General features: G+C 40.3%; 1 protein-coding gene across 1 annotated transcript in view; it reads left to right on the plus strand.

The window, feature by feature from the left end:
- Positions 1–24,824, plus strand: part of LOC139711307 (uncharacterized) — a 43,952-nt gene that overhangs the window by 12,858 nt on the left and 6,270 nt on the right. Inside the window, exon 2 of the mRNA XM_071623210.1 lies at positions 24,375–24,626. Within this exon, the coding sequence (XP_071479311.1) occupies positions 24,375–24,626 (252 nt within the window). The remainder of the gene's footprint in view (positions 1–24,374; positions 24,627–24,824) is intronic.

A 24,824-nucleotide genomic window follows, 5' to 3' on the forward strand; every position in this document is an offset into this window, starting at 1 on the left:
CGAAACTAGGTAGCATTGCCCATGAGCTTGACACTTATAGCAGGGCTCCACACTAACTTTTATTTTTGGTGGCCCAAAGGCAAACATCCGACATTTTTTGGTGGCGCGATCAGGCCACCAAAGTCTTCATTTCTGAAATTTTGGTGGCCCGATGTGCGTTTTTGGTGGCCCCGGGCCACCGGGCCACCGTTAGTGTCGAGCCCTGCTTATAGTATAGGCAAACCAGGCCCATAAGGGTCCGACACATGGGGGGAGGGGGAGGTCCACAAGACCTACACTGAATAGATTAAGCTTTCTGATGTAATACATATATTAATCTCGTGGGCCTTGTTTTCGTCGAGTGTCGAGTTCGCGGACCGCACAGCTTGTGGGCCTACTATATTTGATGTCGAGCTCATTGACCTTGTTCATCTAGTGTTTAGGTCACGGGATGTATGACTCGTGGGCTGCGTAACTCATGTGCTGTACGACTCGGGTTGTTTGGCTTGTGACGTACACCTGATGAGGTGGGCCTGTTGTTTTCTACTTAGCATCTGTCACCCTTTCATCCAGTTCAAGGGACTTAGTTTGCCATATGCCTGTTCACAAACTATTAAGCATCAACCCAAAATATGGTACTCCTCTCCCCACATTCCATGTTTAAGCGTACAAGTACAAATTTTGTCCAGTGCAAATTGGATAATGTTGCATATAATTTCATGCAAGCTAGTGTCGGGGGATGGGGGCTGTTATGTGCCCTAGGGGGTGGGTTGGTTTAGATACCCGGGAGTACTCAAATAAATGAGCGTACCAGTTGACCTGCAGTAATATGCACGTTTATTACCGAAGTAATAAAACAGACAAAAAAAAAAGAAACCCTGCAAAGAACAAGCAGAGAAAAAACCAACATCATAACACACTTTGTATATGCCATGATAACATCAGCAATGCGTTAGCTAGTTACACTTGGTTCTAACACAATCACAAAAACTCTCAGTTGTTTATCTCAGTCCACAAGAGTTACTGTAATACTGTAATTAAAACTGTAACTCAATATGCATAGCTCTTCCTCACTATCAGTGATCTATAATAATTTCCATCATGGTTTACAATACCGCTGAATCGTACACCGTAACTGCTTTATGTTGCATCATCAGTGTCAAATGCATATCAACTCCTTCAAATGAAATGAAAAGTTGAACTACAGCTGTATCATTTCCAAAACATTATCAACTGCTTTCATTTCTTCAGTAGCCTTGTTTAGCATAATCCATGCCAAACCTTCTAGTTTGCCAAGTTACACATCACATACTAGCATTGTGTCATACCAATAATTTGTGTATGAAAACATAAAACAAACTTATTCTCCTAGTTATAGATGTTAACCGTTATCAAATCCTTATAGTCACCTCATTCTCTCAATAAAACCTACACTTGGTTTTGATATACTGGAACCCACATTATTACTGACTAGTAAGCTTAAATGCAACTTGCATAGTCAACAACAAATTGTAATAATGGACAACATGTTCCACTCCATGAACTTGCATAAATGTGTAAGGAAATTGAAACATATTTATACCCAAAGTCAAACGTCACTTGTCTTCTGAACAGGTCACAATAGCTATCAGCCTCGTACGATAAGCTGTCTCCTCACTGCTCATGCTGCTGATACACAGCGGAAATTATCCTAAATAAAAGAAACATACATACACGAATGGTCCTTATCATGGTGATTTCCAAACCATAACATTCACACCGCTGTATGTCATCTCATACAACATGGTTCTAAGATTAAATGGTAAATAAGCAAGTATGCTCCCAACGGCGTATCCAGGATTTCATCTTAGGGGGGGGGGGCGGTTAGTCTGCGATGGAGCGAAGCGACCGAGCCCGAGCGAGCGGAGCGAGCGAGGGGGGGGGGGGGGGGAGGGTGTGGGAGGGGGGTGTCCCCCCTCCCACGGTAAGAACTTTTTGCATTTTGATGTTGTAAATGGTGCAATTTGATGCATGTTTTTGCGCGTTATATCGACGTGAAACAGTCCCACTTGTTTAAGGTAGCAGTTTATTTTGATGTAGATTATTATTGAACAATTTGCCTATAAAATGCTATAAGTTAAATACACTTCTTGTATTAATTCTTTTCACTGAATATCATGGACGCGACTGAACCCGAGCGAGCGGAGCGAGTGAAGGGGGAGGGGAGGGTGTGGGAGGGGGGTGTCCCCCTCCCACGGTGAGAACTGTTTGCATTTTGATGTTGTAAATGGTGCAATTTGATGCATGTTTTTGCGCGTTATATCGACGTGAAACAGTCCCACTTGTTTAAGGTAGCAGTTTATTTTGATGTAGATTATTATTGAATAATTTGCCTACAATATGGTATAATTCAAATTCACTTCTTGTATGACTTCTTTTCACTGAATATCATGAACGCGACTGAACCCGAGCGAGCGGAGCGAGCGATGAGGGAGGGGAGGGTGTGGGAGGGGGTGTTCCCCTCCCACGGTAAGAACTTTTTGCATTTTGGTGTTGCAAATGGTGCAATTAGATGCATGTTTTTGCGCGTTTTATCGACGTGAAACAGCCCCACTTGTTTAAGGTAGCAGTATATTTTAGTGTAGATTATTATTGAACAATTTGCCTATAAAATGGTATACGTTAAATACACTTCTTGTATTAATTCTTTTCACTGAATATCATGAACGCGACTGAACCCGAGCGAGTGGAGCGAGTGAAGGGGGAGGGGAGGGTGTGGGAGGGGTGTGTCCCCCCTCCCACGGTGAGAACTTTTTGCATTTTGATGTTGCAAATGGTGCAATTTGATGTTGCAAATGGTGCAATTTGATGCATGTTTTTGCGTGTTTTAACGAGTTGAAACAGTCCCACTGGTCTTGTTTAAGGTTGCAGCATATTTTGATGTAGATTATCATTGAACAATTTGCCTATATAATGGTATAATTTAAATACACTTCTTGTATTAATTCTTTTCACTGAATATCATGAACGCGACTGAACCCGAGCGAGCAGAGCGAGCGAGGGGGAGGGGAGGGGGTGTCCCCCCTCCCACGGAGAGAACATTTTGCATTTTGATGTTGCAAATGGTGCAATTTGATGCATGTTTTTGCGTGTTTTAACGAGTTGAACCAGTCCCACTTGTTTAAGGTTGCAGTATATTTTGATGTAGATTATCATTGAATAATTTGCCTATAATATGGTATAATTTAAATACACTTCTTGTATTAATTCTTTTCACTGAATATCATGAACGCGACTGAACCCGAGCGAGTGGAGCGAGTGAAGGGGGAGGGGAGGGTGTGGGAGGGGGGTGTCCCCCCTCCCACGTGAGAACTTTTTGCATTTTGATGTTGCAAATGGTGCAATTTGATGCATGTTTTTGCGTGTTTTAACGAGTTGAAACAGTCCCACTTGTTTAAGGTTGCAGCATATTTTGATGTAGATTATCATTGAACAATTTGCCTATATAATGGTATAATTTAAATACACTTCTTGTATTAATTCTTTTCACTGAATATCATGAACGCGACTGAACCCGAGCGAGCAGAGCGAGCGAGGGGGAGAGGAGGGGGTGTCCCCCTCCCACGGTGAGAACTTTTTGCATTTTGATGTTGCAAATGGTGCAATTTGATGCATGTTTTTGCGTGTTTTAACGAGTTGAAACAGTCCCACTTGTTTAAGGTTGCAGCATATTTTGATGTAGATTATCATTGAACAAGTTGCCTATATAATGGTATAATTTAAATACACTTCTTGTATTAATTCTTTTCACTGAATATCATGAACGCGACTGAACCCGAGCGAGCAGAGCGAGCGAGGGGGAGGGGAGGGGGTGTCCCCCTCCCACGGTAAGAACTTTTTGCATTTTGATGTTGCAAATGGTGCAATTTGATGCATGTTTTTGCGCGTTTTATCGACGTGAAACAGTCCCACTTGTTTAAGGTGGCAGTATATTTTGATGTAGATTATCATTGAACAATTTGCCTATAAAATGCTATCATTTAAATAATCTTCTTGTATTAATTCTTACACTGAATATCATGAACACTGTCTGTTCAGCAGTCAAACAGAAAAAGCATGCACACGAGGGTGTAGATAGGGGCATATCCCCTCCCACACGAAGGTGATTTTGCGTTTTCAGACCTGAAATTCAGCGATCTGTTGCAAATTTTTGGTGCAATACTTTTTCATCGAAGTGATAAAATCACGGAATTTAGCTCTTATTCCGAATGTGCACCATCTGTGTGTATGTATAAAGTCTAGTGAGGTATATAGAGGAAGGGGGATTCCTCCTCCCGCTCGCGGAGCTTTTGCGTTTTTGGAATTGAAATAAAGCGATCTGGGTATAGCCACAGTCTATACTTCTATGCATAGTGGAAGGGGGGGGGGAGGGGCGGGGGAGCAGGGAGAAGGCGTGGGCGAGTGTTATCCCCACCCTTCCCTTCCGATCGAGCTTTTGCCTTTTTAAGGTTGAAATTGAGATATCTCATCTACGCATTTTTGATGGAATCAACATTTGGGAAATATTAATTGCACTGTATAATGCTCTCGCAGATCTGTCAAACCTGTACCGCCCCACCCTGGCAAAAGGCAGCAAGTGACAAATGCGATTTATTTCTTATAAATTAACAAAATAATATTGCCCTGGCGATTCCAATGACATATCTCACAGGATTGATTTCTAAGCCATATTTTTTTTCAGGAAAATATCACTAAATCGGATTTGAGCAATTTGTTGAACCCTCCCCCCCCCCATTAAAGTAGGACAGTACGTGTATATATGTATACATATATATATATATATATATATATATATATGTATATATATATATATAGATAGATAGATAGATAGATAGATAAGAGAGTAATCATTTAAGAGGAATTACTTTCATTTACGTTTGAAGACATTTCAAGAGATGTAGTCTGATTTGTTAAGGGACGAATCATTCTAATGTTTGCAGTCTTGTAAACATACTTGTATCTTTAGCGAAAACTATTCGAGTACGTTGACGGTGATAAGTAGGCCCCAGGAATCACTCTGTAGAGTAAATTATATATGAACCAAATGGTTTCTTTTGAACATGTGTTGTGTTGAAAAGTTCTTGGTAATTCCTTTCCAGACAAAATATATAAATTACATGAAAATTCCGATTTAAAAGCATGTGATGGGAAATGTAAACAGTATGTGCGAATGCTTCTATGTTTCCTGCTAAACGTATACTTTGTTCGTGGGGAAAAGAAAAGAAAAGAAGAGAGAAGTCTCGCTCTACCACGTCTACATACCACAACGTCTACGGATATCTTTGTTTCACATTGTTAGTGGGGAAAAGAAAAGAAAAGAGAAGTCTCGCTTCATGAGAGATGTGCAGATCCCCCTCTACACCACAACGCCTACGAATGTCTAGGCTGAAGGTGGGTTTGATTGTCTTATAGGGCCTATAGAGCACCAACAGTAAGTGCAGATTAATTGGCACGCTATCTTTTGAATAGAAACAATACTTTGTTTCACACAAGATGATAGCAGAAAGACAATTGATAATCATCCGCTCATGTGAAATCAAGCAGAACTTTTTTCAAAACATTTCATCTTGGTGAGTTACAGTCTGTTACACATGCCAATATAATGTGAAAAACAAATTGAAGGCCATCCACACCTGCAATAGGCCACCTGCAATACATCCTCGCATTTTCCGACATCACATGGATCAACACGTTCCATATGTACCCGTTATGGAGAGGGAAAATAATAAACAACAACATTGCAAGATTGGTGCATTTCTGCCAAGACAACAGACGGGAACTGATTCCACGTAAAATACATAAACATGTATTTTGATTTTCCCATGCATTTTTCCCATATCATTACACACAATCATTATACACGTATACTTGATATGGTGTTCAGCTCATTGTGTGCAGACTGAGCACGACCCGATAATTCAGAACCTCCGCCTGAGAAAGGATTGTAGCCTATCCCGCGAATCAAAAAGAAGCTTTCTTATATATATATATACATATACATAAACATATATATATATATATATATATATATATATATAGATATATATATATAAATATATATAGTCTAGGTCTAAACATGTTGCGAATTCACGTATTGGCTGTGTGAGGAGGGGGGGGGGGGTGGACTGAAGATCGATGAAGCCAATCCTGCCTACCGCCACCCCACCCCCCCCCCCCCCCATATTGAAACGCATATCGACCAATAGGCCTACACATGACGAGTAATGTATAATGTAACAATTTTCGATCTCCGTTGATTGGTGATTGAAATATTAACAGGAAAGATTGAAGGGAAAAGGAGTGGAGAAGAAGCGCATGGATGGAAAGCTTGAAGGGAGAGTAGTTGAAAGTTATGGAATAGGCTATACAATGGTACATGTACATGCATAAGAGTTGTGAAATAACATGATCGCTTGAATCTATACATATGTACATGTATTTATTTCTCAGCCCCCAACCCCCTCTGTTATATCTGTTGCTATTGAAGGCCCCTAAGTTTATCTTCAGACTGATGGTATATTATTTTGTTTCTCAAACCTGCCCCTCTTTTCTTCATATATACTACTTTCAAAGACTCACTCTGCATATTAATTTTCCGACCTCTCTCGACGTCCTCCTTTTTCAAATGCATATGACTCGTGTATTTTTCCCTTCCTCGATCACTGCTTGAATTATCACACAATTTATTTGTTTCTCATACTCTCTCTGTCTCTCCCCCTTCTCTCTTTCTCATTTTAAAACTTACAAGACCACTTTCTACCCTTAAAATTTACTTTTAAAATTTTTGTGTTGGAACCGCTGGATGAGGAGACTACTACAGCTTGTGAGTCATATGCGTACAACAAAAAAAGAAAATGTAAAAGAAAATTCAGCATATTTTCACTTTTTTCGCATAATAAAAGAGCTCTTGACTTGCCTCTCTCTAAGGGCAGGGGGAATAATATTATCCATAACATTTGTCGGTAACGAGTCAGGGGAATGTGTACTTTTGTCAAAAGATGGCATTTTGTGAAATTCTGTTTATATTTTCCTCATATTGTTGTACGCATGTGACATCTAAGTTATTCATACACTGGAGTAGTCTTCTCATCCAGCGGTTACTGCACAAAAACTTCAAAAATTCATAACTTTTGAACGGATTGTCTGATTTTCCTCAAACTTTTAATGATGTGTTCTACTAATATTGCTACATTCTCTCAATACTTATGTTTATGAAGGTGAACTTGTCCTTTAAGTGGGGCGGCGGAATTGTGTGTGTGTGTGTGTGTGTGTGTGTGTGTGTGTGTTTTAAGTGTGGGGGTGGGGTAGGGCTCCGGGGCAGCGTTTTTGGCAAGGGTCAATGGTCGATTTTTTAATTATGCTTTTTCCGTTTTCAGTATGCACCACACCAGATTAATAAATAGGACCATCCAATGCTCTCTATAGAACATCATCATGTTTACCATTAATCATGTCAAAGGTGAAAAGGTAATCAAAGGTGGAAACCTGCCTGTGCTCTTTGGAATATATGAAGACAATGTCATTATTGTGTAAGTTCCCTAAAACTCCTTACTACTTTCTCCAAGCCGGCGACCAATTATTGTACAGAGGCGGATAGATATTGGATTGGTCTGTCACCTTCTCTCTGTACTGGTCGGGGGTTAAATACTCACATAGACACCAATCATCACCAAAATTCCAAAAGTAGAAGAAACTAAATATTGTTCCACAACACCAAATGCAAAATGCGTTAGAATGATAAAATTTACATGGATAACACCAATGCTACTAACGGCATATTTATTCCAACGACCTGCCTTCCTGTAGGTCTGAAACAAAAAAAAAAAACTTCTTCACAAACAGTTTCTTTCCTCACAACTTAGTTTAGCATTCCACTCATCACTTAGGAACGTCTTCACGGCTTTTGAGACCATTTCATATACCGTCTTATTCTATGGGAAATGGAGGGATTTAGTTAGTAGGGAAAAATGATGCTAGTGGGTGTGGTCACTTATCTCGACATCGGTACGGTCGACGAATGAGGTCCTCGTCTGTATGTCATTGTCGATCTCGTCAGTGCGGCTGGGCCGTCCGTTGAGTGGTATGCTGTCGCGCTCTCATTAGGCTCTTCGTCACCATCACTGTCCACTTTGTATCAGTCTAACAGGGCGCTTCAACATCTCCGATGACACCAGTTGACTATTTGGAGTTTGTCATTGCACTCCAAATTGGCGTAAACCAAAGTTTTGTCTTATCGTGACGCACAGATTCTCCTCATGTGCTGCTGCTCGCCGATTCAGTTACGATAGTCAGATCCTCATCACATTCACAGCGTCGATAAAGATTAGTTGATTGACTTGGAGGGGGCATGATGTACCAAGGAAGGGGAACTCCTGTTTTTATCTCTGTGGTCTCTAACTATTCTCAAAGTTCCTCAAAGTTCCAAAGTGCTCTGCAGCCTTTGCTTCACTATATAGTGTGAAGCCGCTCCCATTGTACTTGCCACTCTAACTGATTTCTCGGCTCAGACATGTTTTTTATAACTAATTTACTAACAAACTTCCTTTCTCTAAAGAATTTCATTGGCTCAATCTTATATTGGGGTGTGGTGTTCACTAGAAATTAATTCCTTATTGGTCAAAATGTTCAATTTGCTCCTCCTATTCGTTTCTGTGAGAATTCAATTTTCTAATGATTCATCTCAATTTCTGATTAATTCGCCCACTGTCTTTTAGTTTCTTCATTCACTTCTTCTCTGTAACCACTGGTAAAGACTTTATTGTTTCTTGTATATTAAAATGACAAACCAAATGGATATTAGTGTCCTTATGACAACCAACGTCATCGTTGTTCTGGGTCGTTGTACCTGAATTTGTCTTTGGAGTTCCTGTTTGACCCACTCCACTAAACAATAAATGCTAGAATAGAGGGATACATTCTGGCAGGAGGGCCATCTTCCAGCTCAGAGGGTCATTTATGTTTGGGGATCAGAGGGCAAAAACACGTCATCACGTTATTCCCCGTAATTTGGCGCGGGGCTTTGGGGATGGAGAGTTCTGACCACAAGTGGGGAAAGTAGCCAATGTCAAACCAGGGAGGTGAGAGGCTTCCCTGGTCAAACTCATGAATTCCTTTCACCATAGAGTTTCCTTGGAAGAGGGGGGTTTGAAAAAAAGGGAACAGCTGGAAGGAAGATACTAGTAAACGGTTTTAAAAACTCCAAGAAGAGGAAAATACTTAGCATATTGGTGTCACAGGGTGTCTAGGAAAACGACTGCAGTGATCTGTTTTCTTTTACTCTCTATCCTATTCTATTCTATTCTATTTTATCCTTTATTATAAACATGTGCTAGTAGCCATCTGGGCTACAATTGTGTTTGTTTTGTACATCCTCTAAAGATCACCAGAGGTCAAAGGTAGAGCCCTGTCTGTGCTCTTTGGAATATGAAGACAATTTCTTGTAAAACAAATATGCTTGTTTTGTACATCTTAACCATGTTTATCATTAACTAATGCCACCACAGATCAATATTATGATATTTTGAGGTCATTGACCTCTAAAGGTCTCCAGAGGTCAGAGGTAGAAACCTGTCTTTGCTCTTTGGAATATGAAGACAGTTTCATTGTAAAACAGATAGCTTTTGCACATCTTAATCATGTTTATCATTACCTAATAATATCACAGATCACTATTATGGTATTTTGAGGTCATTGACCTCTAAAGGTCATCAGAGGTCAAAGGTAGAAACCTGTCAATGCCCTGTGGAATCAGAAGAATTGTAGCACAAATGCATATTTAGTGCAGCGTAACCAACGTCTAGGCCTATCTTTCACAAATGCCTTCAAACATCAATATTCTGATATTTGAAGTTCATTGACCTCTGGAGGTCATCAGAGGTCAAAGCAGACTTACCTCCCGATCTTAAAATGAATCTCATGGTATGTACTAACACTGGTGAAAGTTTCATGCTTTAGTCAAATTTTGCACAATTCTCATGATTTTGAGGGCTTAACCGCTCTACTATATCATCTCGTGCATCCTGTACTCTATGTGCAATGCACTCATCATAGAGACAAGGTTGCCTTCACCCAAACTGTTTAGATATTGCCACTGGAAGACTCTGATGACTGATCGCATACAGTGGCTGTGCACCTATAAGAACGCTGGGCTGACCTCAGGATGTCTATCCAGTTAAGTCGTGGAGGAGATCCTGTGTGCCGATCGCGTGCTTCACTGAAGACGCAGATGCTGCCCTGTCTTGAAAGAGATCAAGGGTATAGATCTAGACCAATTTCAGCAGGTTACACTGATTCATCACTTGCTGGCAGAGAGTCTTAACCGGATCATGCAGGTGATATTACCCGCTGTCAGCGTACCCTGATTCACACATCGGATGCAAACCGGATGGCGGCATATTGGAAACAACCAATATTTGGGCATGGGGACACAACTCTTGGCCAGGCCCAAGTGTTAAGGAGTATCGAGCATAAAGAAGACAATTAGAGTAAATAGTAGTTCCACTCCTATTTTGAATTGAGGGTACCTACAGGGGTCATTAAAAAAATGCCCAAAATTGCCTGACGTAATGACCCAAACTTAATTGGATGACAATAGCAAGTTGCAAGACACAGGGTTGCTTCATGTGGAATGCATGTTATGCCTCACAGTATGTCGCTTTCCAAATGGTCCATGACGTCACTTATATGCTCCAGGACCATGAGTTATTCATCGGAACCATACAGCCCACGAGCTTGACACTGACCTACACAGACCCGCCAGCTCGAAACTAGGTAGCATTGCCCATGAGCTTGACACTTATAGCAGGGCTCCACACTAACTTTTATTTTTGGTGGCCCAAAGGCAAACATCCGACATTTTTTGGTGGCGCGATCAGGCCACCAAAGTCTTCATTTCTGAAATTTTGGTGGCCCGATGTGCGTTTTTGGTGGCCCCGGGCCACCGGGCCACCGTTAGTGTCGAGCCCTGCTTATAGTATAGGCAAACCAGGCCCATAAGGGTCCGACACATGGGGGGAGGGGGAGGTCCACAAGACCTACACTGAATAGATTAAGCTTTCTGATGTAATACATATATTAATCTCGTGGGCCTTGTTTTCGTCGAGTGTCGAGTTCGCGGACCGCACAGCTTGTGGGCCTACTATATTTGATGTCGAGCTCATTGACCTTGTTCATCTAGTGTTTAGGTCACGGGATGTATGACTCGTGGGCTGCGTAACTCATGTGCTGTACGACTCGGGTTGTTTGGCTTGTGACGTACACCTGATGAGGTGGGCCTGTTGTTTTCTACTTAGCATCTGTCACCCTTTCATCCAGTTCAAGGGACTTAGTTTGCCATATGCCTGTTCACAAACTATTAAGCATCAACCCAAAATATGGTACTCCTCTCCCCACATTCCATGTTTAAGCGTACAAGTACAAATTTTGTCCAGTGCAAATTGGATAATGTTGCATATAATTTCATGCAAGCTAGTGTCGGGGGATGGGGGCTGTTATGTGCCCTAGGGGGTGGGTTGGTTTAGATACCCGGGAGTACTCAAATAAATGAGCGTACCAGTTGACCTGCAGTAATATGCACGTTTATTACCGAAGTAATAAAACAGACAAAAAAAAGAAACCCTGCAAAGAACAAGCAGAGAAAAAACCAACATCATAACACACTTTGTATATGCCATGATAACATCAGCAATGCGTTAGCTAGTTACACTTGGTTCTAACACAATCACAAAAACTCTCAGTTGTTTATCTCAGTCCACAAGAGTTACTGTAATACTGTAATTAAAACTGTAACTCAATATGCATAGCTCTTCCTCACTATCAGTGATCTATAATAATTTCCATCATGGTTTACAATACCGCTGAATCGTACACCGTAACTGCTTTATGTTGCATCATCAGTGTCAAATGCATATCAACTCCTTCAAATGAAATGAAAAGTTGAACTACAGCTGTATCATTTCCAAAACATTATCAACTGCTTTCATTTCTTCAGTAGCCTTGTTTAGCATAATCCATGCCAAACCTTCTAGTTTGCCAAGTTACACATCACATACTAGCATTGTGTCATACCAATAATTTGTGTATGAAAACATAAAACAAACTTATTCTCCTAGTTATAGATGTTAACCGTTATCAAATCCTTATAGTCACCTCATTCTCTCAATAAAACCTACACTTGGTTTTGATATACTGGAACCCACATTATTACTGACTAGTAAGCTTAAATGCAACTTGCATAGTCAACAACAAATTGTAATAATGGACAACATGTTCCACTCCATGAACTTGCATAAATGTGTAAGGAAATTGAAACATATTTATACCCAAAGTCAAACGTCACTTGTCTTCTGAACAGGTCACAATAGCTATCAGCCTCGTACGATAAGCTGTCTCCTCACTGCTCATGCTGCTGATACACAGCGGAAATTATCCTAAATAAAAGAAACATACATACACGAATGGTCCTTATCATGGTGATTTCCAAACCATAACATTCACACCGCTGTATGTCATCTCATACAACATGGTTCTAAGATTAAATGGTAAATAAGCAAGTATGCTCCCAACGGCGTATCCAGGATTTCATCTTAGGGGGGGGGGGGGGGCGGTTAGTCTGCGATGGAGCGAAGCGACCGAGCCCGAGCGAGCGGAGCGAGCGAGGGGGGGGGGGGAGGGTGTGGGAGGGGGGTGTCCCCCCTCCCACGGTAAGAACTTTTTGCATTTTGATGTTGTAAATGGTGCAATTTGATGCATGTTTTTGCGCGTTATATCGACGTGAAACAGTCCCACTTGTTTAAGGTAGCAGTTTATTTTGATGTAGATTATTATTGAACAATTTGCCTATAAAATGCTATAAGTTAAATACACTTCTTGTATTAATTCTTTTCACTGAATATCATGGACGCGACTGAACCCGAGCGAGCGGAGCGAGTGAAGGGGGAGGGGAGGGTGTGGGAGGGGGGTGTCCCCCTCCCACGGTGAGAACTGTTTGCATTTTGATGTTGTAAATGGTGCAATTTGATGCATGTTTTTGCGCGTTATATCGACGTGAAACAGTCCCACTTGTTTAAGGTAGCAGTTTATTTTGATGTAGATTATTATTGAATAATTTGCCTACAATATGGTATAATTCAAATTCACTTCTTGTATGACTTCTTTTCACTGAATATCATGAACGCGACTGAACCCGAGCGAGCGGAGCGAGCGATGAGGGAGGGGAGGGTGTGGGAGGGGGTGTTCCCCTCCCACGGTAAGAACTTTTTGCATTTTGGTGTTGCAAATGGTGCAATTAGATGCATGTTTTTGCGCGTTTTATCGACGTGAAACAGCCCCACTTGTTTAAGGTAGCAGTATATTTTAGTGTAGATTATTATTGAACAATTTGCCTATAAAATGGTATACGTTAAATACACTTCTTGTATTAATTCTTTTCACTGAATATCATGAACGCGACTGAACCCGAGCGAGTGGAGCGAGTGAAGGGGGAGGGGAGGGTGTGGGAGGGGTGTGTCCCCCCTCCCACGGTGAGAACTTTTTGCATTTTGATGTTGCAAATGGTGCAATTTGATGTTGCAAATGGTGCAATTTGATGCATGTTTTTGCGTGTTTTAACGAGTTGAAACAGTCCCACTGGTCTTGTTTAAGGTTGCAGCATATTTTGATGTAGATTATCATTGAACAATTTGCCTATATAATGGTATAATTTAAATACACTTCTTGTATTAATTCTTTTCACTGAATATCATGAACGCGACTGAACCCGAGCGAGCAGAGCGAGCGAGGGGGAGGGGAGGGGGTGTCCCCCCTCCCACGGAGAGAACTTTTTGCATTTTGATGTTGCAAATGGTGCAATTTGATGCATGTTTTTGCGTGTTTTAACGAGTTGAACCAGTCCCACTTGTTTAAGGTTGCAGTATATTTTGATGTAGATTATCATTGAATAATTTGCCTATAATATGGTATAATTTAAATACACTTCTTGTATTAATTCTTTTCACTGAATATCATGAACGCGACTGAACCCGAGCGAGTGGAGCGAGTGAAGGGGGAGGGGAGGGTGTGGGAGGGGGGTGTCCCCCCTCCCACGTGAGAACTTTTTGCATTTTGATGTTGCAAATGGTGCAATTTGATGCATGTTTTTGCGTGTTTTAACGAGTTGAAACAGTCCCACTTGTTTAAGGTTGCAGCATATTTTGATGTAGATTATCATTGAACAATTTGCCTATATAATGGTATAATTTAAATACACTTCTTGTATTAATTCTTTTCACTGAATATCATGAACGCGACTGAACCCGAGCGAGCAGAGCGAGCGAGGGGGAGAGGAGGGGGTGTCCCCCTCCCACGGTGAGAACTTTTTGCATTTTGATGTTGCAAATGGTGCAATTTGATGCATGTTTTTGCGTGTTTTAACGAGTTGAAACAGTCCCACTTGTTTAAGGTTGCAGCATATTTTGATGTAGATTATCATTGAACAAGTTGCCTATATAATGGTATAATTTAAATACACTTCTTGTATTAATTCTTTTCACTGAATATCATGAACGCGACTGAACCCGAGCGAGCAGAGCGAGCGAGGGGGAGGGGAGGGGGTGTCCCCCTCCCACGGTAAGAACTTTTTGCATTTTGATGTTGCAAATGGTGCAATTTGATGCATGTTTTTGCGCGTTTTATCGACGTGAAACAGTCCCACTTGTTTAAGGTTGCAGTATATTTTGATGTAGATTATCATTGAACAATTTGCCTATAAAATGCTATCATTTAAATAATCTTCTTGTATTAATTCTTACACTGAATATCATGAACACTGTCTGTTCAGCAGTCAAACAGAAAAAGCATGCACACGAGGGTGTAGATAGGGGCATATCCCCTCCCACACGAAGGTGATTTTGCGTTTTCAGACCTGAAATTCAGCGATCTGTTGCAAATTTTTGGTGCAATACTTTTTCATCGAAGTGATAAAATCACGGAATTTAGCTCTTATTCCGAATGTGCACCATCTGTGTGTATGTATAAAGTCTAGTGAGGTATATAGAGGAAGGGGGATTCCTCCTCCCGCTCGCGGAGCTTTTGCGTTTTTGGAATTGAAATAAAGCGATCTGGGTATAGCCACAGTCTATACTTCTATGCATAGTGGAAGGGGGGGGGGGAGGGGCGGGGGAGCAGGGAGAAGGCGTGGGCGAGTGTTATCCCCACCCTTCCCTTCCGATCGAGCTTTTGCCTTTTTAAGGTTGAAATTGAGATATCTCATCTACGCATTTTTGATGGAATCAACATTTGGGAAATCACACACACACACACACACACACACACACACAAACTGATTGGGGGGAGGCTGAGGGAGGAAAGGGTCGATTAAAAGGGGAAATTCCCCTTATACATGAGGGAACCTTGAGTTTTCGTAATATAAGTGATACGTCTTGTGGACTCAGAATTATTCATAATTTTTTGTAAATCTAAAAAGTGTACTAAGCTATGGAAAGAGGCACAGAGGGGGAGGGTTTGGGAGGGGGTATCCCCCTCCCAAGCACGAGAGATTTTGCATATTTTGAATTGAAATTCAACGATCTGGTGCACATTTTGAGTGAAATATTCAAAAAATATCTTATTTGATGAAAGGTTGCAAAGGAGACCCGCTTCATGTGCATGCATATACAGTATACGCGCATTTTTTTTTTCCGCCTCCCAAATCCCCGGTCCAAATCTTAGGGGGGGCGATCGCGGCCCCCATCGCCCCCCCCCCCCCCCCCCCCTGGCTACGCCAGTGTATGCTCCCAACTGGATAATGCCTCAACAGGTGGGCAGTTTTATACACATACCGATACCATGGGCGCGGCCATCTTTAATTCACTGTTTACATGAGAGCGCCCCCTAAGTCAAATGTTTTCCATACGCACGATAACTTCTGAAAAATGTGCGTTCATGCATGGAGGTAGAAAAGATGCCAACCTCACGTGTTGTCTGGCACCTACATGTGCTCTAACTGACTTGCTCACATTTGTGAAAGTCTGATGTACCATACATACTCTCATCATATAAACATGACATTCAAATGAGCCAATAATAATGATTACTACAACTTCCATTCATTCAAACCAATATTCTCCCACTTTACAAACTCCATCGCATGGTGTAAATCACGTAACTTTACTCCCACTACTCTGTGCAAAGTGTGTGGTTGAGTGCACTGCTGTGTACTCTGTATGCAGCTAACACACAGGGTCAATGGCTAAGAGGACAATGACTCCGTTCACCTCAACATTTCATCTACTCTATAAAGCCGTAATATGCATTCACATTACTTCTAAACTTCACACACAATAAGCATAATGCATACATAAATCATGTACCCAACAGAAATATCATTTAGAAAACGAAATACAAGCCTACTTACAGCAGATTTCCTCCACGTGACCTGTGATTGCCTCTCCCCTTCTCTGCAGAGCAAGGTGCAATGCCCCAGACCACCGGAACTGTTTGGCTCAACACTTTCTGTGACTGATCACTCACCAAAATATCACTCCTCCTTCCCGTAAAAATTATATTCCTGGTTATTATTTTCATATTCTGAATAACCTTAACTATAATTTACAAAGCACATGCTCATTCTTGTCTCTCCCATAGCATATGTAACCCTCGACATTAATCAACAGACAGGACTATATTTTTTAACATGTGCAAGTACACATGCCCCAAAGTTGTGAAGTGAAACTACCTGGGGAATTAGTAGCATGGGATGGCGGTCCCATGGCAACTGTATGCTGCCACTGGCCAGTTCTTATCTCTCTCCAAAAACAACAGAGTGTTTGTTTCCCTGTGTGGCACTCTGTATTAAACCCTAGGCACACCAAGCCTGTGCAATATAATACACTTTATCATCACAAAATTCTGTCCTCTGACACTAGTCTGCATAATCCAAACATAAATATTATATTTGAGGTCACTGCCATCACTGATGAAGGCACGCAAGCTTCATTTCTGAAGTAATTGACTGCTCACATTCCTGAGACCTGTTACTATGAACCAATGCTTTGTGGAATATGCATAGATATACTTTGATTATAACGTCAAGGCGTGATTTGTACATGATTAAACATTCAGGATTAAACCAATGAAGCCAAACATCAATATTTGCAATCCTACACAAATTTTGATATTCTAAAAGTCTGACCTCACATTGTCCTTGAAGGTCAAAGTTGGATATACATAGGGTACCGTAATGGCCAATGTTCTGTGGGATGAGAAGACACTTCTTGTAGCATAAATGCTAATAGCATAATGCATAATTGCACACCAGGTATACAGTTAACCATTGAATATACATCAAATATCAATACACGTGTATTTTGATATTTTGAGGTCATTGACCTGTCACAAACCTCAGCGGTCAAAGGCAGAGACGTGTAAATTATTTCCCTTGATCTGAGGAATAAGAAAGGATTCAGTTGTAACACAAATGAATGTTTAGGACATCGTTATCATGTTTATCATCAACCAATTGCACCAAATATCAAAATTCTGATAATTTGAGGTCATTGACCTCTGGAGGTCATTAGAGGTCAAAGCTAAAAACCTGTCAAGGATCTGCCGTGTTTATCATTAATCAATGACAAAATATCAATATTCTGATATTTTGAGGTCATTGACCTCTGCAGGTCATCAGAGGTCAAAGGTAAACCTGTCAGGGTTCTATGGAACATGAAGATGACAATTCCACTGTAAGAAAAATGAGTCTTTAGTACATCATTACCATATTTAACATTAATTAATGACGCAAAATATCAATTTTTATCAAATTTTGAGGTCATTGACCTTTGGAGGTCATCAGAGGTCAATTCAGACTTACCTCCCGATCTTAAAATGAATCTTATAACATGTACTAACACTGGTGAAAGTTTCATGCTTTAGTCAAATTTTGCACAATTTTTCGGCTTATCTGCTCTACTATATATATATATTATTATATATATATATATATATATATTATATATATATATATATATAAGCGTTAACTATGTAATCTTTGGTCACTGCAGGTAGCCCATTAGGGGCCTACACATCCCATCATACACCAATAAAGTTGTGGTCTGTTGTGCATGATTGATGAGATATCACAGAATATTCATTGCTTTTTTATCTCTTTCCTTATGATTCTCTCCCCCCCCCCCCCCTCCTCCTCCTTCTTGTCAGATTTTTTGTTTTGTTTTGTATTGTCTTATTTTTCGCACTCTCACCCGTTTTTATACGTATTTATACGTACTACTAGTAATTATTGGATGAGGGTCTACCACGGCGAGCAAAACTTTCACAGCCCGTGCACACACTCACTGATGAACGTGTACGAATCGAATCGTCGCGAGACCACAGAAATACTCACAGAACTCTTCGCAACACACAACCACAGAATATCTGTGCACACAACCCGAGCGGAGTAAGCATAGACGTTTTACGAGCGGTTTTATTGAATTTGATTGCCAAAAGCCACAGGCTTGCGTGTAAGTAAAAACTACGCGGGTATTTTTTATTTACACGCAAGCCTGTGGCTTTTCGCAATTAAATTCAATGAAACCGCTAGTAATACGTCTATGCTTACTCCGCTCGGGTTCGTTGCGAAGAGTTGTGTGAGTGCCTCTGCTCGCGACGAGTCGATTCGTACACGTTCGTCATTGAGTGTGTGCACGGGCTGTGAAAGTTTTGCCTGCCGTGGTAGACCCTCATCGAATGAGTGCGAAAAACAAAACAATGCAAAACAAAAAATCTGACAAGGAGGAGAGGGGGAAGATAGAGAATCATATTCACAGGAAAGAGATAAAAAAGCAATGAATATTCTGTGATATCTCATCAGTCATGCGCAACAGTGATCAATGTTATTGCGGGTTCCATATGGAAGACCGGATGCACAACTTTATTGGTGTAGGCTACCTATATAAAATGATGGGGATGTATTTATTTCTCAGCCCCCAACCCCCTCTATTATATTTGTTGCTATCAAAGGCCCCTAAATTTATCTTCAGACTGATGGTACATTATTTTGTTTCTCAAACCTGCCCCTCTTTTCTTCATACTAGTTTCAAAGACTCACGTGCATATGCATTTTCCGACCTCTCTCGACCCCTTCCTTTTTCAAATGCATGACTCGTGTATTTCTTCCCTTCCTCGATCACTGCTTGAATTATCATACAATTTATTTGTTTCTTACGACTTTCTCTGCCTCTCCCCTCCTCTCTTTCTCATTTCAAAACTTCACAATGTTTGTTAACAAGACTACTTTCTACATTGATCAGTTTGTCTAGAAACACTGTACAGTCACGTGCAAATTAGTATGAAGGAAAATTATACCACTATTGCATTAATTCATTATCACTTTATTCACTTCTTTTTGTTCAAACACTTTTTTTTTCATGAAGGTTTATACAGAGATAATCTGATCCTCCAATATCCAAGAAGTATTGTAATACAAACTAGAACTATCACTCAATGTGATTTATACCCCCTACTAACAAAGTAACTGACATTTGCCATATCTCACGTCAAGTGCTCAAAACCTGAGTGAGTAAAGTAAATAAATCAACAATTTCTATGATTTTCATTAGAAATACTGTTACCATAGCAACACAATGTGCTAAATCTCAAGTCAAATGCTCAAAACTGAGGGAGTTAAGTGAATTCATGATGTCATTGTATTATGATTTTCATTCAAAATAAAATTAGGCTGTCACAATATTGTGTCGAGCCCACTAATGTCAATAATATTCGACCACTAATGTGGCTGTCGTATCTTTAAGCATTTACACTCCCAATACAATGAGCCATAATTCAGTCAGATCATTTGATTTTCTTTATTCCGAGTGGTTCCCAATCGACGTGTTCTCTTACTCTTTTCTTTAATCTGTACACGTAATCTCAGTTTTATATTCGAAAAGACACACTGTATGTTCCATTCTCTTGCAAAACAAAAAAGAAATGACTGTATTTCATTTTTGTAACATATGATCGATGCAGAAAATTCCGGATAAATTCATTTGAATTAGGATCGTGTAATGTCATAACAACCACTAACAGGAAGCTTTAGATTTTAGACGCGCGGACGTTCAAAGGGAAAAAAAAAAAAAACATGGTCTGAGCGTGCGCAGAAGCGCACGTCAACTTGACGTACGTTTCTGCGCACGCTCAGAACATGTTTTTTTTCCCCTTTGAACGTCCGCGCGTCTAAAATCTAAAGCTCCCTAATGTCATAAGATGACGACGACATTAATGTCATAACGACCACTAATGTCATGACATGTCGACGACAATGTCATAATGACCACTGTAATGTCATGACACGTCTACGATAAATGTAAAGATCGGATTAGCACGTCGACGACAAATGTCAAAATCGGATTAACCACAAATGTCATAACACGTCTACGACAAATATCAAAATTTCCATTTTTACTGCAAATGTCATCACGTTGACGACACATTTCATAACGACTACTAATGTCATAACACGTCGACGTCAAAAGTCGTAACATCGGACAAATATCAAAGTCTGATTATCCACAAATATTATAAGACGTCGATGACAAATGTTAAAATCGAACTAACCACAAATTTCATAACGCGTCGACCATGAATGTCAAATTTTCCAAATTTATCACAAATTTCAGAATGCGTCACAGAGGTGGATCACGGAATTCCGTAAAGGGGAGGCGCCTTTACAAAAGTAAAGACTGCCGCACCCCTCCATTTTTCTGTTCTTTTTTTTTAAACAAATTAAATAAGAAGAACATAATTAGGGGGATGGAGTTGCGCCAGCCTTTCATTTTGAAAAGGTGTCTCCCCTTTACGGAATTCCTTGATCCGCCCATGAAATGCAAGCAATGAGTTTTGACATTTGTGGATGACGCAATAGCGGATCGAGACGGGTGCATCTCCCTCTGATGCCCCCTTTCTGTTTTTGTTAAAACAACAGAAATAAAAAGAAAAAAATAGGGGTTGCGCCAGCTTGTAGTTTTGAAAAGTCGCCTCCCTGTAATGCAAGCATCGGGTTTTACCATTAACCTGTGGCTGAAGCAGTCGCGGATCTAGAGGGGGCGCGGCGCCCCTCCCCGTCTCTATTTTTGTTAAAATAAAAGAAATACAACTCAAAAAGGGAGGAGGTTGCATCAACCTTTGATTTTGTTAAGGTGCCTCCCCTTTACAGAATTCCTGGATCCTCCCCTGTGATGCGTTAGGTCCTATGACATTTGTGGTCGACGCGGTATGAAATTTGTGGTTAATTCGATTTTAACATTATGTCATTGACGTGTTATGACATTTGCAGTAAAAACAGAAATTTTGACATTATGTCGTCGACGTGTTATGAGATTAGTGGTTATGACATTTGTCGTCGACGTCTAATGACATTATTGGTCATTATGAAATTTGTCGTCGACGTGTTATGACATTAGTGGTCGTTATGACATTTGTCATTGACGTGTTATGACATTTACAGTAAAAAAACAAATGTTCACATTTATTTTGTCGTCGACGTGTTATGAGATTAGTGGTTATGACATTTGTCGTCGACGTCTTAGAACATTATCGGTCATTATGAAATTTGTCGTCGACGTGTTATGACATTAGTGGTCGTTATGATATTTGTCGTCGACATGTTATGATATTTGCAGTAAAAACTGAAATTTTGACATTTGCCGTCGACGTGTTATGACATTTGTGGTTAATCCGATTTTGATATTTGTCGTCGACATGTTATGACATTAGTGGTCGCTATGAATTTGTCGTCGACGTGTTATGACATTTGCAGTAAAAATGGAAATTTCGACATTTGTCGTCGACGTTATTGGTTCGTTATGACATTTCTCGTCGACGTGTTATGACATTAGTGGTCATTATGAAATTTGTCGTCGACGTGTTGTGACATTAGTGGTCGTTATGACATTTGTCGTCGACGTGTTATGAGATTATGGTTATGACATTATTGTCGTCGACGTCTTATGACATTTGCAGCAAAAAATGGAAATTTTGACATTTGTCGTCGACGTTATGACATTATTGGTCGCTATGACATTTGTCGTCGACGTGTTATGACATTAGTGGTCATCGTGAGATTTGTCGTCGACGTGTTATGACATTAAAGTGGTCATTGTGACATTTGTCGTTGACGTGTCATGGCATTAGTGGTCGTTATGACATTTGTCGTCGTCTTATGACATTAGTGGTTGTTATGACATTACACGATCCAAATTCAAATGAATTTATCCGGAATTTTCTGCATCGATCATATGTTACAAAAATGAAATACAGTCATTTCTTTTTGTTTTGCAAGAGAATGGAACATACAGTGTGTCTTTTCGAATATAAAACTGAGATTGCGTGTATACAGATTAAAGAAAAGAGTAAGAGAACACGTCGATTGGGAACCACTCGGAATAAAGAAAATCAAATGATCTGACTGAATTATGGCACATTGTATTGGGAGTGTAAATGCTTAAAGATACGACAGCCACATTAGTGGTCGAATATTATTGACATTAGTGGGCTCGACACAATATGGTGACAGCCTAAGTTTATTTTGAATGAAAATCGTAATACAATGACATCATGAATTCACTTAACTCCCTCAGTTTTGAGCATTTGACTTGAGATTTGGCACATCGCGGTGACAGTTATGATATTTAGCTGGGCAAACTTTATTTTTTTTTAATGTTAAACATTGTGTTACTATGGTAAAAGTATTTCTAATGAAAATCATAGAAATTGTTGATTTATTTACTTTACTCACTCAGGTTTTGAGCACTTGACGTGAGATATGGCAAATGTCAGTTACTTTGTTAGTAGGGGGTATAGATCACATTGAGTGATAGTTCTAGTTTGTATTACAATACTTCTTGGATATTGGAGGATCAGGTTATCTCTGTATAAACCTTCATGAAAAAAGTGTTTGAACAAAAAGAAGTGAATAAAGTGATAATGAATTAATGCAATAGTGGTATAATTTTCCTTCATACTAATTTGCACGTGACTGTACAGTGTTTCTAGACAAACTGATCAATGTAGAAAAAAAATGTAGACAAACATTGTGAAGTTTTGAAATGAGAAAGAGAGGAGGGGAGAGGCAGAGAAAGTCGTAAGAAACAAATAAATTGTATGATAATTCAAGCAGTGATCGAGGAAGGGAAGAAATACACGAGTCATGCATTTGAAAAAGGAAGGGGTCGAGAGAGGTCGGAAAATGCATATGCACAGTGAATCTTTGAAACTAGTATGAAGAAAAGAGGGGTAGGTTTGAGAAACAAAATAATATACCATCAGTCTGAAGATAAATTTAGGGGCCTTTAATAGCAACAAATATAACAGAGGGGGTTGGGGGCTGAGAAATAAATACATCCCCATCATTTTATATAGGTAGCCTACACCAATACAGTTGTGCATCCGGTCTTCCATATGGAACCCGCAATAACATTGATCACTGTTGCGCATGACTGATGAGATATCACAGAATATTCATTGTTTTTTTGTCTCTTTCCTGTGAATATGATTCTCTCTCTTCCCCCTCTCCTCCTTGTCAGATTTTTTGTTTTGCATTGTTTTGTTTTTCGCACTCGTTTACATACTTATCAATTTACACATGTACTATTCGATGAGGGTCTACCACGGCAGGCAAAACTTTCACAGCCCGTGCACACACTCAATGACGAACGTGTACGAATCGAATCGTCGCGAGCAGCGGCACTCACACAACTTGACCAATACCGAATTCATTTAGGGTCTAGATCGAGATCTACAGAGTATTTAGTCTTCACATTAAATGATAACAATCTTTGCTGTTCTCACGTAATATGGAAACAAGCTCGAAGTGACTGATTATATTCAGCTTACAGGCATTACGAAATCCTTATTGCTACTCTTAAAAACTATGGGGGCGCTGTGGTATTATGATTATAGTGGATATAAGACTCCCGATCCCCAATCGGAGGACCCGAGTTCGATTCCCTCCCAGCGGTTACGTCCTTGGACAAGATGTTTTTGAAAGAAAGAAAGATATTATTCAGAAGGGTGAAGGTTCAGGTGAGAGTTTCTTCAATTTGTCTCCCTCTACAATGTGAATTTGTTAAGATCGCAACTGCTGAACTGTACAGATCTGTATTGTTAAATTTGTAAAGGGAGACAAATTGAAGAAACTCACACCTGAAGATGTTTTTACCCACCATTTCCCTTTCGACTCCGGTGTATAAATGGGTACCGGGCAACGTTAGGGTGGTTATAATGGTAGGACCCTCTGGTAGAGCAGTGGCAACACTGAAGAGGCTACCCTGGATAAAGAAGACCTTATTAATATATTAAAACAAACCTTTTTTTTAAATACCCACAAGGCGGGAAAAAAGTCTTCGCCCAGCGCAAGCACGAGACCCAGCGTGGGATGGAGTTTGAGACGAAGACCGGCTGGGGGTCGATCGCCCAGTTTCCCCGCGCCTTGTGGATGCTGATCAAGAACCTGCCATTTATGTTTAACAACATCTCCACGGCCTGCGAGACCTTCATCCTAGTCGCCGTGGGCGTCTTCGGCCCAAAGTACATGGAGTCGCAGTTCAACCTGACGTCGGGCCAGGCAGCCATTTTGGCGGGTAAGGGGTCAGAGTAATATTGATTTTGATATCATTTCATTTGATCTTACCGGAGTTGAACAGGCACTATTCGATAGCGATTTGAATCGACTTGATTCAACTCGTTGCGATGTCTGTAAATGGCTTTATTTGATATTGATTTGACTCGTTTTTATTATATTTCCTGACAATTTAATTTGATTCGATTCGATTCGATTC

This window comes from Diadema antillarum, unplaced genomic scaffold (genome assembly GCF_040938485.1).
Source record: "Diadema antillarum isolate AM-2024a unplaced genomic scaffold, OU_Dant_1.0 seq00001639_RagTag, whole genome shotgun sequence".
Lineage (NCBI taxonomy): Eukaryota > Metazoa > Echinodermata > Echinoidea > Diadematoida > Diadematidae > Diadema > Diadema antillarum.